Raw genomic sequence first — 27,144 nt, 5'->3', positions numbered from 1 at the left:
AGTCTGATGCGCAGCTTTTTAAAGATGGCCAAACACTATTGGACTTTGCTCATGTAGGTGCAAAAAGAAAAAGCTTACCTCTGACCCAAGTGGGTGAATAAACTTCATTGAGTATAATGAAGATGAAATGTTTAAAAAAGATGAAAGAGTAAAGAGAAAGTGTATATGTTTTGATTAAATAATATTTATTTTGTGCAACACAGAGCTATAGATTAGCTAGAGATTCTTAATCTTGTCAATACTACCTATTATTTAAAAAAATATTGTGGAAATATGTTATCAACGTATACATCTAAAGTGAGTAAAAAGATCACAAAATGGCTGTCATTAAAAATCTAACTCATTTTCAAATGGAGGCCCATGTTCTATGGAATACACGTACATGCTTTTGGCACCAGAGGCAATAATCACTGACAATCTCAGCTGTGCAAATTTAACACCTCAAAAATTATAAAATGTGTTAATGCAAATATAGACAATACTGTTATCATAGTTGGGAAAAAAGCAATTAATAATATAATTTCCCAAAAAACTATTGGTATTAGACTTTTCTATCAATATGGAACTGCAGCAATGCTCTCTAGTGGAAAAAATATTTTTGATAATTGAAATTAAAATGTAATTTACTTTTCTCCGTGTTCTTTGGTAATTTAGCAGTTTCTTGAGGTAATTTAAGATTAGTAATCTAAGATTAGTTTAGTTTTAAATGCCAATGAAAAAATACTATTTATATGAATGCACCAGATATAACTATGTCATATAACATATGTCCCTTTAAATCTAAAATGCAGTACCTTTAATACTGAGTCAATTAAGAATAATAACATTTAAATAAATGGTTTGGCTATAAGTCATCCTTTTCTATAAAGCTTGTATTTTTCATTGAAGTTCAACATTGTTTTTTTTTTTCTTTCAGGGTCTCACAGCTCTCAAGTCAGTGGCTGAATCAGGAAGTCTGCTGTTGTTGTGTCTCTGCATCGGCTTCTGCGTCCCCAATGATTTCCCAGGTGGAGGCGGAGTTGCTCATGTGGGTGGGGCTCTGAGTGCTGCCGGATCGTGTAAGAAAGCCAAAGCTGCAGCACAACAAATAGAGAAAGACCAGTCAGAGCTTTAGATTGAAAGAGGGATTACAGCTAAAAATAGGTCTGTGTGAAAGGCCTTGAGGGCAGAAGCAGCATCAGTCAAGCCATGAAGCTGCAGTCATATGCACAGTCACTTTGCCCACTACTATTTTGTTCAACAAAGATGACACAAAAAACATATACCTTTTGTTTCTATTTTTTCTCATTTAAAAGACTTGACAGTGCTGTTAATGGTTCTATAGTTCTGAGGTGTATTTTATGGTACCCTTTCATTGCTGCACTTCTGTGCAGATTAGACCTGCATGTGCCTTCTCTCTTAAGCAGGTGCCTCTAGAAAAAATATTGTTACAATTTCTGGATTGGTGTAAGCAAATTATAATAAAATGCATTCAATTTGCAATTAATTCAAGAGAAAATACCCTATAGGTTATTGTTTTGTGATGTAGTTAATGAACAACAAAAGGAGCCAGAATTTTGCAAATAATTACTCAAACAAAAAAAACTTTGGTAAATGAAAACATATAGTCAACAACACTTGAAATTTTCCACTTTCCAACTATTCAGAAACTGCCAGGAATTCTGTCACATGTTGTTTTTCTCCTCATGCAGTTTAGTTTAATCTAATTTCTTGACAATCTTGCCCTGTGGATGGGTGCCACTGTCATAATCAGTGCGGTGCCTGAGATGCTAATTTTAAATAGAAATCTCTGGACTGAACAAGTAAAGGAGAATATCACTTACAAGTTTTTAATGCGTGACTCAGCTGGTTTGTCAGAATTATCATCCACAGCACCATCAACTTCTGAATATCCTAATTGTGAAGTCTTTTCGTCGTCATCACTGAGAAAGACCAGAAAATTGTTAATGTATTCTAATGCAATATGTATATATCTTACGTTGGGTATGTATTAATTTATATTATATTAATACATTTGACCTGTGACAAAAACTTTGTGGTCAACTTAAGCTGGAGCCAGACCAGTGAATAATATGAAGTAAACAAATGTACTGTATGTAGATGATGAAGGATAGTATGTTAAAGCTGTAATTATTTAAAGTATTGCATTGTATGAGTGCTCTAACATTAAGCTGCACAATATCATCTGACCACTGAGTGTAAACTGATAAGCTTATAAACAATGTGAGTGTGTCAGTTGAGTGAAGGAGACCTGTTGCTACATTCATTCACTGGTATTCCAAGCATCTTGGCCTTGATTAGCTTTCTTTTTTTCTTTATGGCAGAGCGAACAGCTTCTAACAGAAAGCCAGGGCATCTCTCCTCATTCAAAATCTCCCTTTGGAAAAAAAAAAACACAATTAGATTTTCTCCTAAATCAGGTCAAATCAAAGTGTGTGTACCTCTGATAGTAGCTGAGCTCCTCCTGCAACAGAAAGAGGTTTGTCTTGAGCTCATTCCTCTCTACAATGATGTCACGTACTTCCTTTTTAGTGAAACATGGCTGGTCAGGGCCCTTTGGGTCCTCAGTTTTATTTGAATCACAAGCTTTCTGTCTTGAACTAGACTAAAAGAAAAAACAAAGTACACATTTTTAAGTGAAAAATATATACTATCATATAATATGACTTTTGTGTAATAATAAGATAACTTTATGTACAGGGCTGCTGTTGGATCTGTGCAGTTGCGCAAGAAGGTTTTCAATTTCTTTATTCTTCTCCTTCAGGTCCGCCTCCATATCGGCCTTCCTCTCCACGGTGCTCTTGAGCTGAACCTGCATCACATTCTGCTTGTGTCGCAACTCTGCATTCATTTTCATAAAGCGCTCCAGCTGCTCCTGAAGCTACACACAAAGACACAACATTTTGACATCAAAGGTTCAAATATTTGTATTTGTGACATCTACAGTTGTTCTATTTACATATAAGCAACAGAGAACTTGAAGTGAAAGAGGAACAAATGTTCACACATAGCGAATAGCAGATTAAAACTGACCTACACATTCCACAAAATGCCAACACTATTTATTTCAGTGATGGAAAAATGTGAGGTCTCCGTTTGGGCAAACATGGAGTCTTGTTTAACTAAGAAAAACATGGCTTTGACTATAAGCTGGTGCTTTGACCCATGGTGCGAGTATAAATACAGTCACATGCATTCATTAAGATGCAAACACACACACATACAGTGACAGAAATTTTTAATGCCAAATAAATAGGTTTCTTTGTTTCGTGGTAGTGATGACTATAATAAGTGATTTGCAGTAATAGAAGCCATAATTTTCAGCTTACTGCTTCTACTTCTTTGGAGATAGATGAGATCTCCTGCACTTTGGCCCTGAGCTCATCTCGCTGCTTATCCACAACACTTTTTAATTTCAGCATCACCTCTCTCTCCTGCCGCTGGACACGGTCTGTAGGACACACACAAAAAGCCAAGAGCAGTGGATATTTTTATAGTATATTTGGGCAAGGAAACCCAGTGATTTACTATGCAAACATGTAACTGTAGCAGTTTCCTTTAAATAAAGTCTCTATTAAGTCTTTATGTAGCTCCATAAACTTTATTTACAGTTGTATATAAAACATAAAAACTGTGAAAAAAATCTCTGACAGCTACAGTGTATTGAGATTGTTTACCTTGATTTAGAGCAGTGCATTAGTAAGAGAAAGGGTTGTACTTTTGGACAGGGGCATACCTTCCTTTGCATAACTTCCTTTGAGTCGACTATGCAGCTCTTCCCTGTCCTCCTGCAGCTGCTGTACCTGGATCTGCAACTCTTCGCACCTCTTCTTCCATTGTTCTAGTTCTTCTAGCTCCTCTTGCTTAAGGAACATACACAAAAATAGTATGAAAACAAAATTAAATAGTAGTAATAGTAATAGTAATAGTAATAGTGGTAGTAAAAGTAATGTACTGAAAGCTTGACTATGCCTTGAGAGCTTGTTTCTGAAGGGTGTTGACATTTGGCTAAATCAGTGAAGTTGTGTCCAAATGGGTGTGACAGTTGCTGCTGAATCATTGCAGATGTGATGGATAAGTCTAACTAATGTTTGACAAATAAAACATAGTCTATATTAAACATTCCATTATCTTGCTCAATTTATAATCTGATTCTGAATACAATTGCTATGGATTTGCTATATCTGACAACAAAACCCATGCACTACATCCCAGGATTAAGAAACCAGATGCAATGTAACTAAAGCCACTAGGCCTGTGAAGTGTGTGCAGCTCTCTGTTGGCACAGAAGTCTAGGATGAAATGCCCTGCACCTGTAGCAGAGGAGGGGATATCCATTGAAAAGAAAGCACATACAATGTCACATTTTAGCCAACATGTCCAAATTTGGGTGTTTTTTTCCCTCTACGCCCTATAGTAATTTGACAGCACGGCAGACTGCGCAAAGCGCGTCGTATTATCTGATATTATTTGCAAATGCAGCTCGGTTAAAAGCATGTAAGGACACCATTGTACGTGTAGCGCCTTTGTCCTTACCCTTTTCGGCTGCTTTACCACGTCTTCGCTGTCTTTGGGTGCACGCTTTTTGTGCTGTTGGAGCTGGATGGTCTCAAATGTCTTGAGCAGCTCTTCTTCTTGCAGCTTGTGGGCTTGGTTCCACGATGCGTACCTCTCCAGAAGTTCAAGCACTTTCACTATTTTGGGCACAAGACCCACGACACTGTCTTTGCCGTAGCCGTCGATAAGTTTCTCCACTTCAGCGCCGATGAGTTTGGCTATTTCGTAAACATCGTCCACGGTTACAGTCGAAATCGTCTTGTCAAAGCAGTTGTCCGTGGGTTTAGCTTGATATGTGTCGCGCGGTTCGGATACCTCCATGTCTCTTAGCCCACGCACAGGGCTCACATGCTCTTTTAGACTAATCGAAAGAGAAATGTGAACCAGGCTACCAGGAAAGTCCAAGCGCTGTTCCTCAGTTAGTTTGAGGTACAACACGCCTGAACCTGCAAGTTTAGTATGGTCGTATAGTCCGCTTCCGTCAACATAACGTCATTACCGAGGTCCAAGTCTCCACTACACCATACTAAGAAGGTGTAGTGTCCATATTATACTTCCGTGGGACACACGAGCAAACGGCGTCGGTAATGAGCCTGGACTTGTCTCGTCCGTACAAACAGACCTAGAATATCTCGATTCTAGTCAGTGGCCCGATGTGAGCATCAAAGCGTGAGAAATGCATTTCCTCTCAGCTCATTATTGAATTATTGATACAAAGAGAAAAGCCCAGCAGCACAGCAGCTAAATAAAAAGAAGTAGTGAGATCGTGTCTAGAATAAACAGGGCCTTATACAAAGATAGGCAAATTAGGTCTTTATTTAAATCCAGGTTACAATGCAAGATAACTAGTACACCAAAGTAACAGAACATTTTCAATGTAATCTTCTGGTTGGAACAGCCCAGCACGTTTTGAAAATATGAATACACCATTACCTGTGTACAGAAACCTACACAGAATATACCTTATAGGCTACATGCCCAATGCCACAAATTCTGCATATTTATGCAATACTCTTACAAAAACCGGAATGAAACAGCCATAAACATTTCTAAAAGGTATTTTAAACCTTCACTTTAAAAATTACAGTTAAACAGTTATTTAACTGATGACTCATGTTTAAGAAAGTTATATACATTGTTAAATCTCTTGAACATTGCAAACTTAAGCATACATGTCTTCACGGTCTGCATTGTAGATCTCACCCTCCTGCAGTGAGGCAAAGTTTAAGAAGTGTGAGGGTCTGTGGACTTCATGGTAAAACTCTTTGGGGTTGGCAAGTTGCAGATCATATTTCATGTTGGGGTCATGGCGTACACCTAGAGTAAATTTCAGAGGGTTAATGGTTTAAAAAGCAACTTTGCTGAAAAGGAGGGTGTAAAAGAGAACAATAAAATGTAGTGTTTTAATAAAGTTTTTCTAAATAACATTTACACATACCCATGAAGTTGTAGTTCCAGGACACCTGGCCAGGCACCATGAAAAAGCCCAGAAAGCGATCGGAGAGCAGCATCTGCACTCTCTCATAGTGGGATGGTAGGTAGCCTTTAGGATTGTTACCCTTGTCAGTATTCTGACGACCCCATTCATAGCCACTTGGTGTCAGCTTATAAGCTGTCAGAGTGCAAGAGCCTGGAGTAAAGCTGTTAATGACGAAAATTTGTGATTAGGCAACCGTCAAAATAGGGCAATGCAATTAATCAAATTTGAATTTATACTGAATCTTCAATAAAACCTATCTAAAGAGTTCAGACATCTGAAAAAATTTTTGACAAAAAAAAGACATCTTTTAAAAATTTTTTAAACAAAATTAAATCAAATACAGATCGACATGAAAAAAAGATAAATTCTTTTAAAAATATCCATCTGGACATATTGGTTATGTTCGGGCTTCAGTCAAATATCCAAACACACCTGCAGGTGATGATGATGGTCTTCTCTCCATCCCAAGAAGGGTTGTCTGCCATGATCTTAGCATGAGTGGTGACATCCTGTGGGGACAGCTGAGGAGACTCATTTGGCTGTGTGTGGATCCAACCTAAGGGCTCCATTTCCTGAGGGAAAAACATTTTGTTTTCTTCAGTTTTATCCATTATTTCAGTAACATTTCATGCATTACAAAGGTTATATAGTAGTTTACCTTTAAGTATTCATGGCCAGGCAGCTGGTTGGGCAGGTGAACGGTCTGATGTGTTCCCCACTGTGGCACCATCACAATACAGCGGATCTCTTTAACTTGAGGGTTGTCTGGTGGACTTGTGCCATACAAGTACCCTGCAATCTGCATGCCAAAATGCCCAATGAGTCATAATGCATACATCAAAAGGGTTGATTCAAATAGAGATAGGTGCTGATAAATGCACACACCTGTGCTCGAAGATCTGAAATGCAGATGAACTTTTTGAGGACATTTTTGGGCAGGATGTATGTGTAGCCCGTCTCCTTGATGTCATCAGAGGACACATAGATATGGTTTGTACGCAGGTGGAGATTTGCAGCAGATATAGCCCTGACAGAGGATTTAGACAAAAGAAAAATACATTTTGTACAAGTTCAAAGCATTGCACTATAATGAAGGTACATTTGTAAACATACCTGACTCTCCACTCAGTCTTTGATGAGAAAGTCTGGGTTTCATAGTTGGAGGTGGTTGATGTGATGATCTCATCACCATGTTTGTTAACTGTACGGGTTTGTGTAGCCGTCAGCTGCGACTGCTCCTTCGTCTGCTTCTCAATCTCAGCAATTTGCTGTCGCTGTTGTGAGGGCGCAGAGATCTCCATACCCAGAATAATGTCCCGGATCTCCGACTGTGTAAGTGACGCCACATTCACACTGGACAAAGGAAAGAAATACAAAAAAAAAACAAAACACAAATTACTTATAAAACCTTCAAATCTGGAGCTTTATTAATCAATACATTTTATGTAAAAATCTTACTTGTTCTTTTTGCCATAGTCTGCTAAAATGAGATCCTTGAGTTGAACCTCCACTTTAATCCACTCCTCATCAGAGAGAGTAGGCCAGATGTGATGGGGCTCTGTGATTGTGGTTTTGTCTGGTTTGAGAATGACCTTGGCACGGTCATTGTTGACATGAAGTGCTCTGAGGATCAGGATGAGTCTGGAGAATGCCTAGTAGTACACAATACCATTAGATTTCAAGATCTATGATTTATACAAGCCAAACCAGTCTATGAGCACTAATGAGGAAGTATCGAGGGGGAAGTACCCTCTGGTTCATCACAGCCACTATGTGAGCAATATAAAACAAAATTTTGTTGTTCCTCTGAATAAAAAAAGCTTTTAATTAGTCTTACTGTGTATGATGAAATGGTCTTCAGCCAGTCATCATAGAGATTAAAGAGCACCATCTGGGGTTCTGTGGCCTTGAGGATCAGGTCTCCAAACTTCTCTACCTTTAGACAAGCTTGAAAAGGAAGCTGCAGCTCAGAGCCTTTGATCACAATATTGGGGAAGTCCAAAAGGTGCACCTGCGAAGCAAACAAGTTAAGATAATTAAATTAACAACACTAGTCAAGAGAAAGCATTTTGTATAAATGTGAAATATGGGGTCCCACCTCTAGAGGGTCAAGCATTCCTTTCCTTGTGACAATGATCTGTTTTGGCTGCTCCTCAACAGGAAGGGAACGAATCAAGGCAGCTACTTCTTCAGCGGTCTTCCACTTCGCAAGCTAAAATGTGTAATTTTGATTTTTAGGTACATCTAATGTTTTCAGTTGGACATTTTTTGTCCAATCACAATCAAGTCTCATTTCTAGAAAACAAATGTGGTAGTACCTGGCCTAGACGTTTCTGACCAGCCCACACAGAAGTGTGAATGATCTTAAGGAAGAGTTGGCCAGTTCTGGGGTTGAAGATGAAAATGGCTCCATTGATGGGCTTCGTTGTCAAGTTACCTTCAAAGGTCTACGAGGAGAAAGAATGTACACACAATTAAAAGGAAGTCCCTTCAGAAAAGCAACTGTGCCATGTGTTTTTGTAAAGCACCTTGTGGATGGTGACCCGATACACATTTGTGTCATCTACAAACCAGATGATCTGGTTGGAGAAGAGTTCACCATAGTTTTGGGAGGACAGATAAGGCTCAGTGGGCTCAGAAGAGTAGAGCTGCAGGCCTTTGCGAATTCGCTCTCTTAGCACATATAGAGCAGGGTTGGCCTTCATGATTTTGGCCATGGCTTGCTGGATCAGAGGCTTGCTTCCAGGGAACCAGTTTCCATAGGCACTGCAATGGAAAAAAGAATGCAGATACATTTTAAAATAGTTGGAGCTTTATACATGAAGAGAGTTTGGAGACTCACAAAACTGCACATGATGTTTACTCCATAATGGAGGGTGTTAGTTAAATAGAAATGTTTATAATCTTACCTGTGAAGATTGTAAGCAAGGTCAATGGCTATGAGCACACCAGTGGGGGATGGGTAGATACTCATGTTGTCTGTTGTGTAGTCCAGAAATTTGGCCCTGGCATAGCGCTCAATGTCATGCGAGTCATAGTCACCCCAGCGCAATTGAATGTCAATCCAGTACTTTTGTGTAGTGGTGCTGTCCATAACGTCTCTACAAAAGATAAACAAATGTTTCATATATTGTTTTTGTAAAAAAAATTTAAATAAAAATTACCCATGATTTACAAAAAAAAAGCAAAAAAACAAAAACAAACGTACTTTGAGTCTGCCAGCAGGGATGGTCGTGAAACATTCCACTTGTAAGATGCAAAGAGGAGGATGTCTGCGCAAGATGAATTCATCTTGTATGACTTTCTGGGATGGATGGTCTCCTTCTGCACAGTCTCAATCTCAAGAGCATCAAGCTCTTGGTCAAACACCTGTTGACGAGAGACATGAGTGAAAAATTAAAAAATTTGAAAAGAGTATGTATGTATATATGTATGTATATAGGGTAGTTTTACAATCATACCTGACAAAGATCCATAACAATGCTTTCATGGATTTTCTGCCACAAGTGAGCTCTGAAAATCTGAATAAGGGAGATCTTCAGTGTTGGAATCTTTCCATGCATGAAGATTCCCGTCAGGTCAAGTTGCACTTGGAAACCGACATACACCTAAAACAAGAAGAAAAATGTATGTGCCATTCATGTCTAATCAAATTAAGTAATCACGCAGCACTTACATTGGCTCTGTTAATGGTCGGAGACCACCAAAGTGTGAATCGACGATTGGGGATTTGATTGAGACCAGACCTCTGAGCATTAGTTAGCTTCTTCCATTTCATTGACTCCTCAAAACCACTGGCCTTCTCCCTGATAGGCAGAAGTAGATATACAGATAAGGCTTATTCAGGCAAATAATGAGACAACTTTAGACTTTGTGCTGAATTACCAGAAGAGACCTTCCCACGTGGGAAAGTAAGTGCCTTTAAACAGTGTGTGTTCCAGGATGCCTTCGACTCCACCCAGAGCCTGAATCATGTCAGTGCGGTAGTTGTTGAGGTTCCACAGTTTTCCGTCATGTCTCTGATGAGTCCACCAGAATGGATTCTGCTTCAGCACCTTTAAAATAAAGCCAAGTAAAGCATTTGTGCATCATAAACATTCGCAAAATGAAAAGACTTAATTAAAATTAACCTTACCTGATACTGCTTGAAATCTGTCCTGACTCTCCAGCCCTTGTCATAAGCCAATGTATGTCTATCCTTCTGGAACAGAGTGTTGATACGTGGGATTCCTCTGTCCCAGGAGTCCTCCAGATCCTCCAGTGTAAGTCGGCTGAAACAAAGAATTGTCACTAAAACTGCATAATAAAATATTTTTGCATGTTTTCTTTAGTTTAGTCATACCGATTCTGTGCAATAGCCTCCTGTCTCTTTAGAGCATACTCAGCCCACACTCTCTGAGAGTCAATGAACTCGCTCTCCCATGGCTGGATGTAACGATACAAGTTAGGAATAAGCTGGTCCTCTTCATGGCTCATTCCTGACCTAAAATGGGTGATTCCAACATCTGTTTGCTTAGACCACCTGGAAGAGAGAAACATTAAAAACTGCTGCCGCAAAATTGTATTTTATTTCTTTTATGAATTATTCAACCTTACCGTAGATCAGACTGTGGAATTAGAACATGGCCCATAGACAACATACCAAGGCCACCCAGTTCTTTAGGTGTGTAAAAGACAACTGGGGGGAAGCGGCTTGGCATTTTTGAGTTCAGACCGATCTTGATACGTGTCTGGATCTTGTTTTCACACTTCACCAGAAGGTCCAAGAGCTCCTGTGTGTTTACAACCGCTTCACGGAAATACGTCATCAGGCCAATCAGAGCCGTGTTCCATTTGTTAACAATCTAGGGTCAAAATTATAAAATTAAAACATGGACAGAAATAGTGTTAATTGCACAATATGGGTGTGTTTTAACCTTGGTGAATGTAGTGGAGCCAGATGCCATCAAAATCTGACGGACTCTGTTGTGGAAGCGCTGCATGGACTCATCATCCACTCTCAGGAAACACTGCGCTGTTCTTTCTTTGGTCACCTGTAAAAAATAAAATAAAAAAGTGGTACCTTTTAATTTGTAAACTGAAGTAGAGGGTTTTTTGTAACATCCATTCTCCTGTTCAAGATATTGGATCAAAGCTGAATTTCTTTACCTAGTTAACATTTTTCTCATATTTTAAAGCATCTTTGATTTATAGAGCTTGCTTGAATAGTCAAACAGCATTATAATGATGGTAATGTGCCAATAGGCCATCTCTGACCTCATTCTGCAGGTTCCAGACACCATCCTTGTGAGTAAATTCCTCATAGCTGGTCCGACACTTGGGTAGGATGCGGCACTCAAAGCCACACATGTTGAAGAGCAGATTAGGATTGTCCTTGCTGTAGACTGATACAAAGCTGTTCTCCCACTGGACAGTAGTCACTGACCTGGGGAGACGATTCTTGATATCCCAAAAGACTGCTCGTCCGCTAAAATAAAATATAAAATAGTTAGGCTTTTTGACGAAAATAAGTAAGAGTATATTGATTTAAAAATTATCAGTCACTCACAGGTTGACATCGTGCTTCATCAAACGCATCCGAGCATCTCGCGGCCAACATTTTTTGTTGTTGTAACCAACAATGTTCTCATTATTTGGGTCTGGGTGCTCCGTTAGGTATCTCTGGATGAGATCTCTGGCCTCATCAGCTGTAAACCTAATGTAAACAAACAGATGAGTAAAAATGTGACTGCACAATGCACATTAACAAAGAAAAAAGATGAACCTGAAGAAGATGTGAATGCGGTCAATGTAACGACAGTAGAGTCGGATTGGGTGAGCACTTTCAGTGGCTGTGTCTTGGAAACTTAAAAAGTCATTTGGCATTTGAGGAGGTCCAGCCATCTCACTGGCACGATGCAAACCCAGGACAAGCAGATCCATGACCAAACCATAATATTGGACAATGAATGAGGCGAACTGAAGTCCTCTAATTATACCATATGAATTGGTATGGTTCATGTCCTAATAAGAAAATGCATTAGTACACAAGTTAAGTTTTTCCTTTTTTCAGTTGTTAAGATACTCTACCTTGTAGTTGATAACCACGTTGTTCTTTGCAGTCATGTAGTCAGCAATGTTATGGTCAACAATGAGACGCAACAGTCTGTTGAGCAATGTCAGATCAATCTTCTCATACATTTTTTCATAGCGAGACTCCAGCATTACATTGCATTCTCCCTCAGCGGTCTCCCATACATCCTGCAAATTGTTGATGCCTGAAAGAAAGAAAGTAATAATCAACATTTGCCTTTGAAACATTTTAAATAGTGTGTGCACCAAACCAACCTTGACACCACTTGTACACCAGCAGGGGAGGTGGCTCAGTGTCTGCAGGTTTGATCCATGGTGGGAACAGTCGTCTCTTATCTGCCTCATACCAGAGATACTGGTCCAGATAGGCATCTGTGATCTTTTCTAGGGGTTCCACATCATACACAGGCACCAAGTGACTGTACAGGTCCATGAACTCGATGCCCACCTACAAATGATAGAAAAAACAAACATTCAATTAGTAGATGCTTATTCAGCTGCTTTGATTTGCATTGAGCTTGAATGCGGAAAGGCTTAAATCTTTGCATTTTGTCCATTAGCCATTACCTCTTTGAAGGCTCTCTGAGTAAGCAGGTGACGTTTGATCCTAGACAGCGCTTCATGTGGATTGTCGTAAGCCTGCTCAATCAACCCCAGCTCCTCTCTCTGACTCTGGTTAAGACGAGACTTCACGCTGGGGGGAAAAAAAAAAGAAAAAGTTTTACACTTGTTATCAGTAAATGATTTGATTAATATACTGAACCATATGTCCAGTATTTAAACTGTATGTACCTGTAGGCTTCCTTGAGTCTTTCCAGGGCCAGAATAAGCAGTTTTGTGTCATGTTTATATGACAGTGGAGGGAAAGGGATGGGTGAGAAACGCCTACTTTCAAGCCAGTGGACAGTGGTGGTGTAGATGGCCACAGCTTCTTCTGCTGTGATGTAGGGACCATCCTACAGGTGGATTAAGCAAATAGAAATTTAACAAGTCAGTATATAGTCATCTAGTCAGATGTCTACACCTTAAAAAAATGTGTTTGTGTTAATTATTTTATCAAAGGCAGCAAGCTTTTCAACAGACTTACCTTCAGATAGTTGTGCTGTCTTTCCTGCTCTGCTTTGAGGTAAAGACGGGTCAGTCGACCCAGATTTTTCTTGCACACAGTTTTGTCGACAGTAGCTCCTCTGCGAATTCGCTCACGGTTGTAGTGGGCTGTGTTGGTCCACCAGTCAGCTTTGGCTTTCACATATCTCAAGATCATGTTCTCAATTGGAGTAGGCAGACCTGGGACCTGGAGATGACAATTAATTTTGTCATTTTTTCATCAAAGAATCTAATATAAATGTATAAATGTACCAGCACACACCTTCCATGGGATGTTGGCTTTCCAGCACCTCCAAGATTCGCTCAAATGCTGTAAAATGGTTCTGGCCTTGTTCTGCTTGATACCCTCCGGCATCATGTCCAAGATGTCGTGCATCACAGCCGCACGCAGCTCCAGGTCAAAGTGAGACTCCACACGCTGCTTAGTAACAGTCTTGGCTACACCCTTGGAGTGACGGCCTGCATGGGCAAAGACAGTTATTTACCAGTATATATTCATAACTAGAAGCAGAAACCAGATAATAAATTCTGACCTTCAAACTGTCTGGCTAGTAGATTTCCAAGCCATCTTTCCAACAGCGGAGTTATTCCACGCATGAAGAACAGCCATACTCTCCAGCCAGGAGCCCAGAATCCACAACCTGGACCCTTCCCTACTGGCCCCTAAATTGTAAATTAAAAGTTATTGAATACGTGTACAAGTACTACATAAGTACATAATTTGTTGAAAGAAGGAGTTTTACTTACAGTGTTGAACCGGTAGTAGATCAGATGCTTTAGGTCCTTACACATGCGGATTTGTCTCATCAGCTTGTACTTGTAACGGTACATACCAGTCAGCTGACCCACGTGAGCAAAGATGTACTGTAGCCCATCAGCCAACTAAAACATAAAAATAAGTAGCACCCAATCATAAGCAATGTGACCTATTTGTGATTTTAAACTGGATAACAGTACAATTATTTCTGGCACTGTTTCTACACATTTAACAATTTGAGAACTGTATTCATTTGTATTGACTGCAAAGAAGCATACCTGGAAAGCATCAACATTGCCCAGGCGATACTGCACATGACTGTCAACCACCAGTTTGCTCAGACGCAAAACTTCTCGGCAAAGGTGGAAAGCATTACCAAATCTTGACTTCTTGCGCTCCTGGTGGTTTAAAATCAAGTGGTCAGTTAGAGACACTGCACTAGCAAATGAGGAGACTAACTGAAGTTTATACCTTTGTGGTGAGTGTCTTCACAGGCTTCAAGTTGAAATTGTAGTCAAGATGTAGGTAGTTCAAGTTTTTACGATGGATAAGAAGGTTGAGCATGTTATAGCCTTGTCGGCACACCTGAAGCCCAACCTCCACCCAGTCTAGTTTGGTCGACTGAAAGAACTTTGTGGCCTTAAATGACCGGAACAGATACCTTTGACGAAAGATTTTTTGTCATTAACTTTATCACACAAATAACACAAAAAGCCCATTGCTTATGTACCTCTTTTTTTGCGCTTTGGGAGGTCTGTGTTTCAAAGCATTGAGCACATAGTACTTCAGGAGTTTCTGATAGGACACACGCACTTTCACAGGTTGTCCAGCGGGGCAGTGCTCCCGATACCTGTAAGAGAATTACAAGCAGGACCAACAGGTAAGACATTTATTTTAGACCAAAAAAAAAAAAAAAAAAAAAAGGCCTTTGGATGGATGTTCTTGTAAAAACTTTGTATTAAGTTTGAACATTTTTTCAAAGCAATGCAAAACACAATTTGGTGTATTATCCACTCCCTCCTTACAAAAACGTAAATGTTATGAGTAAGCGGTTAAAAGTAGTCATCTCCAGTACACCCACTGGGCTAGAGCCTTCCACATACTCCTGGAATGTTAAACATGATACATTACCAGTTTTTGATCAAGGGGATGTCAATCGCGCGCCTAGTGCGGCCGGACCTTAGGTTGAAGGGTCTTGGTGCCCAAAGCAAAGCAATGCCATTGGCTGTATTGTCTGTATAGAGAGGGGTTTCTTTGAGGAAAGGTTCTACAAACTCTGGAAGCTCAAACTCCTCATCATCATCAGGCAGTGGTTCTTGAATCTAGACAAAAAATACAATAGGATTTGTAAGACCAAGGCCAAGCAACTTTGTATGCATACTTTTCACAAAACTTACTTTGATAGAATGTCTGTGAGAAATCGGATTGATCAGTGGATCAAAGTAGAAAGCAGGAAGATCAGGGTCCTCAGTCTTGATAAACACCACATTGGGTGTATGATACCTGTAAAAATAAAGCCCCATTGATATATATGCTTTTGAAAGCTTACGTGGTTGTGGCATTATACTTACCAAGTGAGATGAACATGGTGCGGAAGATTGTTGTACAGGTAGGGAAAGGCAATTTTGTATTCCGTTCTGATTGGCTGACGAATGATGATCTTATTGATGTCATTAAATTCATTCCAGTCCTCATCTCTGAATTGATTAGGCAATAGAACAGAACATGTTACACAATCTTACGCCAAAACAAACAGACTTTATTAGATAATAGGAGAGAGGCCGGGGTTGAAAAGTGGCTTTTTTGGTCTAATACAGACTTTTGAGAAGCTTCTGGAAAAATCCACTCCATGAGCTCCTCTAAGTGTTATTACACTGGCTTATTCCCGTTTCAGAAGTGGTCAGTTATCGGTAGATCGCAAGAATCTATGCACTTAATATGTTGATTTAACCAATACTTTTGATACAGAATATTACAAGATAAAAGCAAAGATTTTGAGATTTAAAATGGTCAACCTGAATGTGTTAAGTTGACATCACTGTTGAGATTCATGTTTGTGTGACAGCTATGTAGCTAATTTGCTATGCTACTCTATTCAGATTTACACACAATACATGTGTGCAAGTCTTTGCCATCTAAAGCTTACAAAAATCTTCTCTATTAATATTGTGCATCAACAGTAACAACAGTTAAATCGGCATATTATATGCACACTTTACTCTTGCGAACTTACTGTGGATAACCGACTGCCTTCATAAACTTCAGATGTGTAATAATACTCAACAACAAAATGCTTTTGTAGGAAAAGCCATCAAAAAGCCACTGTCTTAACCAGAGAAGCCACCAAGAGGCCACTGCCGACCAGCCCTATGCCAAAAAGCGGCGTCTTGTCTCTGCTAGATAATAGTTTATTAATGAAGGGCCTTACTGGAGATTTATGTCTCGAACTAGGGGCTCAAACTTGGGTCCTCCGGGGATAGCCATGTTCAAGGCTTTTGAGGTGAAGAAGGCCTTTAGATCAAAGAGGTAAAAGTAATTGAGGTCTACAAGATCCGTAAGAAGCTGGTTAGCCAAACGGTACAAAGTGGACATCATGGGGAGTGTGAACTGCCAGCGACGGTATGTTGTGCCATTCACAAACCTGTAATATACAGCAAGATTAATTTCCACATATCTACATAACAATCAAAGTTAAGTGTTGATGCAAGTACTCACTTTGTAGTATCTTTGAGAGGTTGGTGCTCATAGAACCACTCCACAACTGAAGAATCTTCTTCAGGATCCAACTCCATCTGAATAGCCTCTAGAGGCTCAACATCTAGAATATTGTCAGCATAATCCAGTGGGGGTTCTTCATCATCAAAAGGTGGAAAGCGCATTCTTTTGAAATGGCGCCTGTCTCGCTTTTCACGGCGCATCATAATCCACATTGTACTGGGGGAAAAAAATGGAAAATAAGGTACGGTACACTAATGTAAGTGTTGTATGAAAGGAACACACTAAACAGTCTAAAGCAAATAAATGGAGGTATAAAAGAAGAGCAGCATCTTACCCCCATTGAGCAATGTAGACAGGTTCAATGACCCAAGGAATTTCATTGACAAAAGAGATGGCACCAGTAATGTGATACAGAACTGGCACATCTCTAATCTGCTCCCATGGCATTGGCATGTTTTCTAACAACTTCAGCACTGCATGGGGCATGTATTTTAATGCCCTGTTGACAAACATTTTTTTTTTTAGATTGTTAGATTAAAACAGCATATATAAAATAACACCTATATATGAACTTCACTTTCATTTACCCAAGATAAACTCTTTTATCATGACGAAACTTTCGATTGGTCATGTCTCCATGGTCCCTGATGATCTTGCGCACGTGCTCAGGGGGCATATCTTCCTTTTGAGCGTCAACAAAGCCAAACTTTCTCTTTTCTGCGTAACGTTTTGCCTGCAGCTGCTGCCATTTTCGTGCTGTGGAAATAAGATTATTAATTGCGATTACGTGTTTATGTTTTCACCTCAAAAGTTTTAAGACGGTTGTAACATACCTTTTTCTTGTAGTTTTTCTTCGGTCATGTACTCTGGTACCGGTGCAGGAGGGGGCACCCCGGGAGGCATTCCCGCAGGTAAGCCCCTAAATGGGAATGTAGCCATGTCGCTTCACTGAAACACAACAGAAAGAAAGCACATGCATTATATTCAAGCATAGGATTTGGATACTTTCGTTTCCAATAAAAATCAGAAAACAGAAGAAAGCCACACTACAGACACAAGAACAGTTATAAATTATGAATCGTTTGTTTGCACGATTGATAGCTTTAGTGTGGCTAACTATCCACAGTCACATTTCAAGAAATAATTCTATGTTCAATGATATTTTCGAGTGTTTTCTTCAAAACAGTGTGTATATATCTAAATATAGTTAACTTAGGCTCTGGATTGAGAATTTTGTAAAAATCTTCTACAAATATTTTGTACGCGGCATTGTTAGCTGCATGCTACTATTAGCTAGCGGCGAACGGTTCATGTAGTACAAAACCAAATGCACAAAACACCAACCTCCAGTATTCAGGCTAATTCACACAAAAAAGACTGTTTTGGAGCGGGAACCACTACATTCCGCATGAGAAGTGATGACTTGTTCAGGGCTGACCACTGTTGATTTCTTTGAAAAGTTCTCCACGCAAGACCAACGACAGCAGCCACACGGTGCTAGCGCTAAATCTTCAGCGCTATTCACCAACACAATGCACCTCAGAGCCCCACTGTGAGAATACGAGCTGTACGCAGTATGCGTGAAGACTCTGCGCAAATCGCGCAAATCTGGAGAAGTGCGTTTTTGGAAATGCCCGGATGATCTTTTATTTCCGGTGTAGGGCCAAAGTACTGCTACACTAAAACACTGCTACACCCTCTAGCGGCGGCTACATGGAACCTTCACAGGCCCTGCTGCTGTGAGTTTGCATCATGGATCTATGATTTGCAACGTTCACTTCTATTGTCACCATATACTACAATAAATCAAACAAAAATCAATTAATACTCGTATACGGGCTGATTAAGACGATGCCCATGTAGAAATTTGCGTTAGCGGAACATGCAACTTCAACTGTGCCCCGTGAACCCATCACGCACCTTTGGACCAAATGATCACAGGCTGGCTGTATGACACTAAACTGCATTTTTCATAAGTATCTAAACAGTCATCACTGATAATAAGCAACATTTACTTTGAAACTGAATCGATCGGACCGGAAAAGCTCACAGGCTCTGGTCCACTGATTTGAGGGCAGACGGCCTTTGGACACGGGTCCCAAACTATTAGCAGAGATCACTTTTTATTCAAGATTGGTGAAAAGAATGGCAACTGGTCAAGACGTTCACGAAAATATCAAGGTACGTTTTGTTACGGACTGCTTTATCACTGGGTAGACTTACTAAAATACTATAAGGCGAACTTGTTTGTTTCAATCAGAGGGCCCCATAGCCCGTAGGCCTATATATAAATAAATGTACTTAATATATGTATATATATGAAAAATGTAATACATGTATATATGTACATTATACAGTTTATAGCGCGACAATTTTGCTGTGTTGCGCTAAAATGAATAAATCCTGACAGACCAGGCAGAGGACAGCCAAACAAAGATGTACCTTTTTTAACACATAAGTATCCTTCAGTGAAGTTTTCCTCGTATTTGTAAAGTGTGTATCACGTTGTCAGTGACATCCAGCTCCTCGTCCACTGCCTGAACTGTCAGGATTTATTGACCAATGCATTTCTGCAACGAATGTGTCAACTTACGTACGTACGTTATAATGATATAAACCGTTCGTTTCTAACCCCTTATGTTATTGTAATATCTCACAATTCAGTTAGCTATTTGCATAAACAATAAATTAATGAATGAAACTAATAAGATAGATGTATAGATGTATAGACTGATTATAAAGTTTTTTTGTAACGCAGAAATACTATGGCAGTCAACTGGGAACATCTTGTGATTTGCAAACTAGTGCTAACTCCTGCAGTAGACCCTCTTCCTTACCACAAAGTGTCAGGGAGGCTCTGAGTCTTGTTCATCCAGAGGTGATCAACAAGTATGTTAGTAGCATTTTTACTTGAAATTGTTGTTGCAGTGAACTAAATAGATTTGAACATGTACAGATTCTTTGGCTGTGGACTTCCGTTCCCTGCTAAGCTTGAGGAATGCAGAGTTTTGGACCTTGGCAGCGGTTCTGGCAGAGATTGTTTCGCCTTCAGTAAACTTGTTGGCCCAAATGGACATGTCACAGGAATTGACGTGACAAAGGAGATGGTAGGTGCAGAATACAACACAGAGATAAAAAAATATTCTACGCTCTTTTATTTATTTTTGTGTTTTTCAGATCAGTGTATCGCAGCAGTACATCCAGTACCATCAGGAAAAGTTTGGCTATTGTAAGCCTAATGTCACCTTTCTTCAGGGCTACATGGAGAAGCTGAAAGACGCTGGCTTACAGAACGATTCATTTGATGTTGTTCTGTAAGCTCAAAATCTACTAATAATTGTCTGTAGTGAACCAAGTTGTTGTACGTTTTTCTAATGTTTGCAGATCAAACTGTGCAATATGCCTATCTCCTGATAAATTGTCTGCACTGAAAGAAGCATACAGTGTGCTGAAGGCTAGTTCAAATTCATTCATAACTCAAATTTGATATGTCCTTGTCTTAAAAGATTGCACTGTTCCTATTCCTCACAGGAAGGAGGGGAGCTGTACTTCAGTGACATGTATGCCAGCAAACCTGTTCCAGATCACATGAAACAAGATCCAGTTCTATGGGGTAAAATGTATTGTCCAAGTTACATTTAACCAAGTTGCAACAAATAAGGTATTATAAAGTGCTTTCTTTTTTTTTAAGGTGAAGGAATGGCAGGTGCTCTCTGTTGGCAAGACTTAGTTTCATTGGCTCTTAGCGTGGGGTTTAGTTCACCCTACTTGGTGTCTGCCAGCCATATTATTGTGTACAATGAAGAGCTCAGAGTCAAAGCAGGTAACATTTAGATTTTTACCATTTTACATGATTTCCAATAGAGGCATAATAACCCTTATAACAATGTCCCTAATTGACAGAGGACATTCAGTATGTATCAGCAACCTACAGGCTTTTCAAGCTGCCAAAAAATCCAGTCTCTGCTGAAGCAACAGTGACTTACAAAGGAACTATAAAGGAGTTCCAGGACCAACTGAACTTTGATTCGTTGCATTGCTTTAAGGTATTCATCTGAGCAGATCAAAGTGCATAACGTCTCTGGGCTAACATGATTGTAATTACAATGTACTGTGATCTTATAAGAAATTACTGACTTCTAAAATGTTGTACAGAAAGCCATTCCAAACAAAGTAAATGGAGAGATGGCATTGATTCTGCAGAGCTCTCGCTTTTCCCATGATTTTGAAATTGAGATTTTGGACATACCAAACACCTGTTCAAGGTCATCACAACAGGTAGACATATAACATATTTATGCCCTAACGTACTTATTCAAGTTTATATGTATCTCTGTTTGATAGAAAACATTTATTCATTTAGTATCCCTAGTAAGATCATTGCTATATTACTTTACAGATGCATTTGTATAAAAAATTCTTGTTACTTTTTTGTAGAACTGTCATCTTGATCCTTTCCTGTTGGCTGACAAGCTAGGATCTTCTGTGAAACAATGCTCCAAAACATGCAAATAAAGAAAAATCACATTCCTGTCAACAAAAAACAGTAAGGTGTGGTGTAATAGCTCAGTTGTCCAGGTATGATCCATAGCAAATTAAAAACTGAACAAAATGTTTTGAATGAAGTTGTTTTGCTGATCATCCCAGTGGCTTATTAAATTATGTTCAGTTATAAATAGGAGATAAATGATGTCTAAGCCGTCCACATCTGTTCAAAGATGGATTGTCTAGGCTTAAAAAACTCCAAGAATTTATGATTATTATTTTTTTAAATGATTATTTTAATACCATTGTTTTTTTCTGTGTGCACAATAAACATTTTGAACTTTGTTTTAAGTAATTTGTCCAGTACATAATGTAAAGGAACAATAATTAACCGCTTTAATGTATTATAAATTATCTACTACCCATGGACAAAAACGTACAAAAGCGTTGTATTTGGAAAAGCTATTAAACAGCCAATATTGAGCCTTTGCTCCTTTCTAAGCCATAAGGCCATCAAAAAGCAGGTCAACGTTGCATTCACACATGACACTTTAGCGCTCTCTTGTGGAGAATATAACAACATGAAACTATTTATATACTACTTATACAGTTTTCTATATTATTACAAACAAAAATTACAAACCAAAAACAAAAATTCCAAGGAGAATTATTTTAATATCAAAGTTTTATATGTTGAGAATACATTTATAATGTAGATTTTTTTTGTACAAACACAGGCATCAGTTGATGTTATGTTTTGATTAAAACAGAATATAAACTAAGAATAATTTTAAAAAGCACCACCTGAGAAAACCTGGGTGTTAAACTAGCAAAGCTTTTGTCATTAAAATATATTTCATAAACAAGGAGACACACACATTAAACTCTGTGTCTCAGTAGTAGCACATAAGGCATCTTAAATAGCATAGAGCTCATACTATTAAAAGCCTGACCTGAGCACAGTTTAATTTTATCTGGCAGTGAGAGAGCAAACAAACCCATGTTTAATCTTGTTATCTGTGAATTTCTCACAGTTTTGTCTGTAGCCAGCTCAGGTCATCAGCACTAAATACACAGAAATAAAAGTCATTAACACTACATTAGCATTTATACACAGTAATATACAAACAATATTAAACTACTTTTAATCATTGTATGCTTACAGAGCCTGGGCTTTTGTTATGCATTGTCCCAAAGCCATCATTTCTGCCAAGCGAGCCACAGCAGGGTCAAACATTAAACTGGCTGCTGCTACCACCACATCATCCCTATCAATGAAGGAAGTTATAAAATGAGCAAATATCTGTGTATTGTTCGCATGTGTACAATTTATGAAACCTCACTTTATGTAAAAGGCCAAGAACTTTCTTTCCGCCACTGTGCCTTTGAATATTATTTCTGTGTATCCTTCATTATAACCTGTAATATACAAAAGGCATGAGATTGCTTCTTTACTAACAGTCAAATTAAAACTATATATTAAACTTCACCTGTGTATCTGATTGATTTGCCAAGTAGCACAGTCCAGAAGAAAGGAACAGACTTGATCTCAGTTGTTTCCTTGAGCATGCTGAGGGCAGCCACTCTTCCTATGAGCCAAAAAAGATAAACATACTTAAAGCAAAGTTGAAATGTTGTAGAATAATATTTGCTGTAGAACTGGTTAATGAATACCGTTTTAATTAAGATTCAGTAATGTATAACTCATTTTTAAAATTGGAAGGTCTAAAGTCAATCCTAGGAAACATGTGGTTTTGAGCAAAACAAAGAGGAAGCCATTTTTATTTGTTTTTTGAAAAGAAGACAGATCAATATGAAGTGGGTTTTTTTGCCCTATCACCCAGCCTAACTTAGAGGATTCGATCACTTTCCTACCGTGAGCATGTGACATTTGCCAGTGGCCAATGCTAACCATTTGGTCTCTTCGAATGGAAAGAGGAAAGGCAGTAACATCCCCAGCACCTAAAACATCTGGGACATTGGTCATCATTAACTGTAAGAAAAAGCATCTATTAAAGAGTGAAAATTAGAGATATGTACATTTTGGTATATTACTGACACATTAACTGAAATATTAATAATCACCTTACATTATCCTTACCTTATTCACAATGACTGCTCTCCTTGAGTCTAGTTCAACTCCACTTCCTTGCAAAAAGTCTGAATTTGGAATCACACCTGAGAATGAGACAAGACACATTTATTAAATATTTATCAATTACAGTTGAGACATTTACCTGCAGACAAATAAACATCACCTATTCCCAAAATTACTACATCTGCTTCTAAGACTTGGCCATCTTTTAGCACCACCTCTTTCACCTGAGACGGGACAACACAAGTTAAATTCTTCTTTGCTATGGTTCATTTCTTTTCAATACAATACAACTGAAGCATTAGGTATTACTAGTTCTTACCTTGCCATTGTGCTCTCTGATTTCAGAAACTCCACTTTTCATATAAAACTTGACGCCATGCTCCTCCAACATCTAGAAAGATACGATTCATTTAAAGCAACTTACATTAACTGTTTACATTTACTGTTACAAATTGCAATTGTGTTTATTTATTCTCACTTGCATAGTCATTTGTCCGATTTCTTGGCCGAGAGAGTGCTCAAATGGATACGCTGATGTGCCAACCACTGCAACACTAACAGCTTTGTCCGATAAGTAGGACGCTGCCTCCATTCCTACATGATGTTTAAAAATATGCCTCCACCAATTAAATCAATTTTCTTTATGACTTATAACCTGTGAACAATACCTTAAATCTAAGCATTGAGCATGATAAGATTTAAATGGTCACCTATGAAAGAGGTTCCGATCACCACTGCCTTTCGACCCATAGACAAAGTGTGAATGTCTTTAGCATCTTCATAACTCTGTAATAACATGACTCCTTCTAAGTCACACCCAGGACAGCTAAGTGGACGGGCTCTGTGGAGAAGAACATGCAGTAGTAGTGCTGTTGTGCTTGGTTGGTTGGCTTAAAGAGTAAAACAGTAGATCTATTCTAACCTACAACCAGTTGCAATCAGAAGCTGGTCATAAGGCTGCAAGCTGCCATCAGACAGCTTCACCACCTTGTCGACTGTGTTCACTGATACCACCTAAAAAATATATATAAATGATTGAATGGATTTATTAAAAATGATCAGGACAAATCAAATAAGCAGCATTCCTTACCTCCTTTTGCGTCCACAAATCAATACCAAACTCATGGAAAAAGTCACAGGACCTTAGGAGGATGCTGTTGCTGTCTACATTCATTGACTTTAACAAAGGTTAAATACATTATATTTCAGTTAAGTGCATGTGCAAAATAGGGCAAAAATTGGTGTTTGCAAAGCACTATACCTTACTCAGTTTAGGTTTATCAAAAGGAGGCAAAATGTCTTTGGTTATCATGATGATTCGACCCTTGTAGCTATTCTGACGCAGTGTTTCAGCACAAACCAAGGAAGCAGGGCCTGTGAACAATACCTCAAATCTAAGTGTTAATTCATATGAGGTTTAAAATAGCAACTTACCTCCTCCAATTAGAACAACGGTATGTTTGAGCTCTGGTGTCACACTACACATCTCTTTCACCCTCTTAGTTTGCATCATTGTCTAGCAGGTAAATAGCATTCTGTTATATTTGTGTTTGTTGCATACAATAGCTTACTTACTGGCTTACTTTTTTGTTGATGGTAACATACACCTGTCCATTCTTCACTGAGACCTTGCAAATTAAATGTAAACATTACTCACTGAATTAGAATTGTTTTTTTTCTGAATTTAAATCAGCCTCAATCAGTGTTTTTAATAGTTTACTTAATACTTCACAATGTCTATGTACCTTGTAACATGGAAGTGAGTCAAGCCCTGGGTAGTCCTCAATATCCCCAGTTTTAACATTAAAGCATGCTCCATGAAATGGACATCGGACTCTATCCCCAATCAGCACACCTGAAACAGAACTTTCATTTTAGTGGAGCTCTAGGTGAGCGGTGTCGACAGTCTGAGTGTAGAATTACAAATACCTTTAATTAAAGGTGCTCCATAATGAGTACATTTACTTCCAACAGCAGTGTATTGACCCTGTGTGCGGACAAGCAACACTTTGGCATCACCCACTTCCACAGCTCTCATCCTTTGGGCAGAAAATGGCACAAAGACATAAGCGGATCTAATCAGTCAATCTATTGTAATTATTACTCTTATTTATAAGAGTTGGCTTGAGATCAGATCAGACCTGGTTTAGTCCTGTTCAGTCCTGGTCTAGTCATGGTTTAGTTGAATCATTAGTTTTCATTTAGTCACAATTGTGATCCAGTGTTTGTGTAAGTGTGAAAGCACTTAGTCTAAATATGTACTTTTAGTTTAAGACGTGTTTGAACAGTCATTCCCAACCTGGGGGTCAGGACCCAAATTTGGGGCCCCAGGCAGTCTTAGGGATCCCCAGGGGTTCTTAGAAAAGAGGTCCAGACTAAATTGTGTAAATTTTAATGAAGAGATGACATTTGACTTGCTTCTGTTAAATATTTTATAATCATTACTGTTCAATAACATATTTATTTACCAGAAAATAATTAGATAATTCCTTATAAGACTGTAGACTGGGTAGGAGAATGTGGGGATCACCGCTATATTCAGGGGTACAACATGGGATGCTGGGAGAAAAAAGTCAGGAACCACTGTGATGTGTGTGTCATTCAAACTATGCAATTTGAGGAAAGTCAAAAACTTACTCTCCATCTTTTAGATCATCTTCTTGACATACTAAGTTTGTCAACTCATCCTCTGGATGACCATCTGGTCCTTGTTCTTGGCAGGCATCCATAACTACATGACACAGCAAAACTTGTTCAACTGGTTCTGTGTGGTGATTTACATCTGTAAATGAAAACAAGTGCAAGCAAGCCATAATGGCCGCTCCCATGTTTGCATTGTATCCTTTGAACAACTAAGCCTGTGGGGCATTGTGTTAACTACTGTTCATCTGAACCTTTGACAGTTAATTCTTAAAGACTTCAGAGCTAGAGTGTTAAAACACAAATAATGTCCATTTCCATAGGTTTTAGAACAATGAAAAATTTGGACTGCTATAGCAATTTAAAACCAAATATGATCTCTTCTGTTATACATTTTCCTGTTATATGCGAAATGTTATATCTTCTGAACAACATTTTGCATATAGCAGGAAGCTGAAGCTCATGGATATTTTAAAGGGTAGCATAATTAGAATTGCTTCTGCAGTTTCTCACAAATAATTGAAATGTAATACTTATTTTCAACAAAAAAAGGTCTTTCCATATGGTCTTCTCACCCGTTCTGTGGACGTATGCTCTTCCTCGTGCTGCTCGCTTGCTCTGATAGTACGACGCTCCGCCTGTGGATGCAGGTCACCTCAGTCAGGATGCAAAGATATGGGGCATTTAAGGATGAGACGAACTGGAGCCGACCATCCAAAGTCGTGTGATCTGCGCCTGCTCCTTTACAACAGCAGACTTGATTGGTCACGGTTTCATCATCGGTCATACACAACAATAGCCCCGTAGTGATCACGCGCCCAGCCACAGGAATCTTATGAAAACCGTTTTATGTATAGATTAGAGGCCATATATGAGATGCAATATTTTGGAGTGCACACTAAAATGACATTAATGTATCGGTTGCAGCGTTTGTATCTGAATCGTTAGAAAAAAAACACGATATAGACAGTAATACGCAACTCACGCCACTTGGGGGGCGTCGCGTACTTTATTATTATAACACTATAGAAGCCATTCACATTTTTTGTCGAAGAAAACTTGAACTACCCAACGACTCTCCCGTTTGTGTTCATGTTCCATGTCCCTATGGTTTAGGCTAAAATGTTCCAACCGGCATTAAACGTCTCTTAATCTTGCAATTACTGCTCATGAATACACAAAAAAAACAAAAACATGGACTTTTACTGTGAATATGCCCGTCTTTTCACG

General features: G+C 38.9%; 4 protein-coding genes across 5 annotated transcripts; 1 reads left to right on the top strand and 3 right to left on the bottom strand.

Annotated features, from left to right (window-relative positions):
• Positions 1 to 171: 171 nt before the first annotated feature.
• rilp (Rab interacting lysosomal protein) lies at positions 172 to 5,196 on the bottom strand. The gene is made up of 8 exons (XM_033976515.2): positions 4,537 to 5,196; positions 3,737 to 3,863; positions 3,330 to 3,451; positions 2,699 to 2,881; positions 2,442 to 2,605; positions 2,252 to 2,377; positions 1,824 to 1,922; positions 172 to 1,073 (listed from the first exon to the last, which is right to left on the bottom strand). The coding sequence occupies exons 1-8, from the start codon at positions 4,876 to 4,878 to the stop codon at positions 947 to 949; spliced, it is 1,290 nt and encodes a 429-aa protein (XP_033832406.1). The 5' UTR covers positions 4,879 to 5,196; the 3' UTR covers positions 172 to 946.
• Positions 5,197 to 5,355: 159 nt separating this feature from the next.
• Positions 5,356 to 18,311, bottom strand: prpf8 (pre-mRNA processing factor 8). The gene is made up of 43 exons (XM_033976512.2): positions 18,036 to 18,311; positions 17,525 to 17,639; positions 17,279 to 17,447; positions 17,026 to 17,190; positions 16,689 to 16,907; positions 16,402 to 16,614; positions 15,545 to 15,670; positions 15,371 to 15,476; positions 15,105 to 15,295; positions 14,704 to 14,823; positions 14,445 to 14,634; positions 14,252 to 14,371; positions 13,964 to 14,098; positions 13,750 to 13,879; positions 13,479 to 13,675; positions 13,197 to 13,403; positions 12,902 to 13,065; positions 12,677 to 12,803; positions 12,365 to 12,557; positions 12,107 to 12,294; positions 11,802 to 12,040; positions 11,586 to 11,732; positions 11,294 to 11,504; positions 10,954 to 11,070; positions 10,634 to 10,881; positions 10,380 to 10,559; positions 10,173 to 10,308; positions 9,923 to 10,092; positions 9,714 to 9,843; positions 9,499 to 9,645; positions 9,246 to 9,406; positions 8,947 to 9,138; positions 8,566 to 8,803; positions 8,356 to 8,484; positions 8,136 to 8,249; positions 7,875 to 8,048; positions 7,496 to 7,689; positions 7,151 to 7,390; positions 6,923 to 7,064; positions 6,696 to 6,836; positions 6,470 to 6,609; positions 5,996 to 6,198; positions 5,356 to 5,874 (listed from the first exon to the last, which is right to left on the bottom strand). Exons 2-43 carry the CDS (start codon positions 17,628 to 17,630, stop codon positions 5,720 to 5,722), a joined length of 7,014 nt encoding a protein of 2,337 aa, XP_033832403.1. The 5' UTR covers positions 17,631 to 17,639; positions 18,036 to 18,311; the 3' UTR covers positions 5,356 to 5,719.
• Positions 18,312 to 18,676: 365 nt separating this feature from the next.
• zgc:153372 (uncharacterized protein LOC767695 homolog) lies at positions 18,677 to 22,476 on the top strand. 2 transcript variants are annotated; one of them, XM_055226031.1, is made up of 10 exons: positions 18,677 to 18,872; positions 19,450 to 19,580; positions 19,648 to 19,798; positions 19,869 to 20,005; positions 20,076 to 20,149; positions 20,227 to 20,304; positions 20,383 to 20,514; positions 20,595 to 20,737; positions 20,847 to 20,969; positions 21,129 to 21,494. In XM_055226031.1, the coding sequence occupies exons 1-10, from the start codon at positions 18,837 to 18,839 to the stop codon at positions 21,204 to 21,206; spliced, it is 1,083 nt and encodes a 360-aa protein (XP_055082006.1). In that variant the 5' UTR covers positions 18,677 to 18,836; the 3' UTR covers positions 21,207 to 21,494. The 2 variants fall into 2 exon arrangements, with proteins under 2 accessions (XP_055082006.1, XP_033832407.1); XM_033976516.2 differs by having other exon boundaries at positions 18,679 to 18,872; positions 20,076 to 20,145; positions 20,223 to 20,304; positions 21,129 to 22,476.
• aifm4 (apoptosis inducing factor mitochondria associated 4) lies at positions 21,834 to 26,654 on the bottom strand. Its single transcript, XM_033977640.2, has 19 exons — positions 26,490 to 26,654; positions 25,912 to 26,005; positions 25,204 to 25,313; positions 25,020 to 25,129; positions 24,858 to 24,902; positions 24,709 to 24,790; positions 24,536 to 24,648; positions 24,365 to 24,451; positions 24,197 to 24,288; positions 23,985 to 24,115; positions 23,753 to 23,868; positions 23,594 to 23,665; positions 23,435 to 23,498; positions 23,278 to 23,354; positions 23,052 to 23,169; positions 22,667 to 22,765; positions 22,520 to 22,595; positions 22,340 to 22,444; positions 21,834 to 22,241 (listed from the first exon to the last, which is right to left on the bottom strand). Exons 2-19 carry the CDS (start codon positions 26,001 to 26,003, stop codon positions 22,205 to 22,207), a joined length of 1,626 nt encoding a protein of 541 aa, XP_033833531.1. The 5' UTR covers positions 26,004 to 26,005; positions 26,490 to 26,654; the 3' UTR covers positions 21,834 to 22,204.
• Positions 26,655 to 27,144: the final 490 nt, after the last annotated feature.

Source organism: Periophthalmus magnuspinnatus, chromosome 13 (genome assembly GCF_009829125.3).
Source record: "Periophthalmus magnuspinnatus isolate fPerMag1 chromosome 13, fPerMag1.2.pri, whole genome shotgun sequence".
Taxonomy (NCBI): Eukaryota; Metazoa; Chordata; class Actinopteri; order Gobiiformes; family Gobiidae; genus Periophthalmus; species Periophthalmus magnuspinnatus.
The sequence above is the reverse complement of the archived record's forward strand: the minus strand, read 5'-3'. Positions and strand labels throughout refer to the sequence as shown.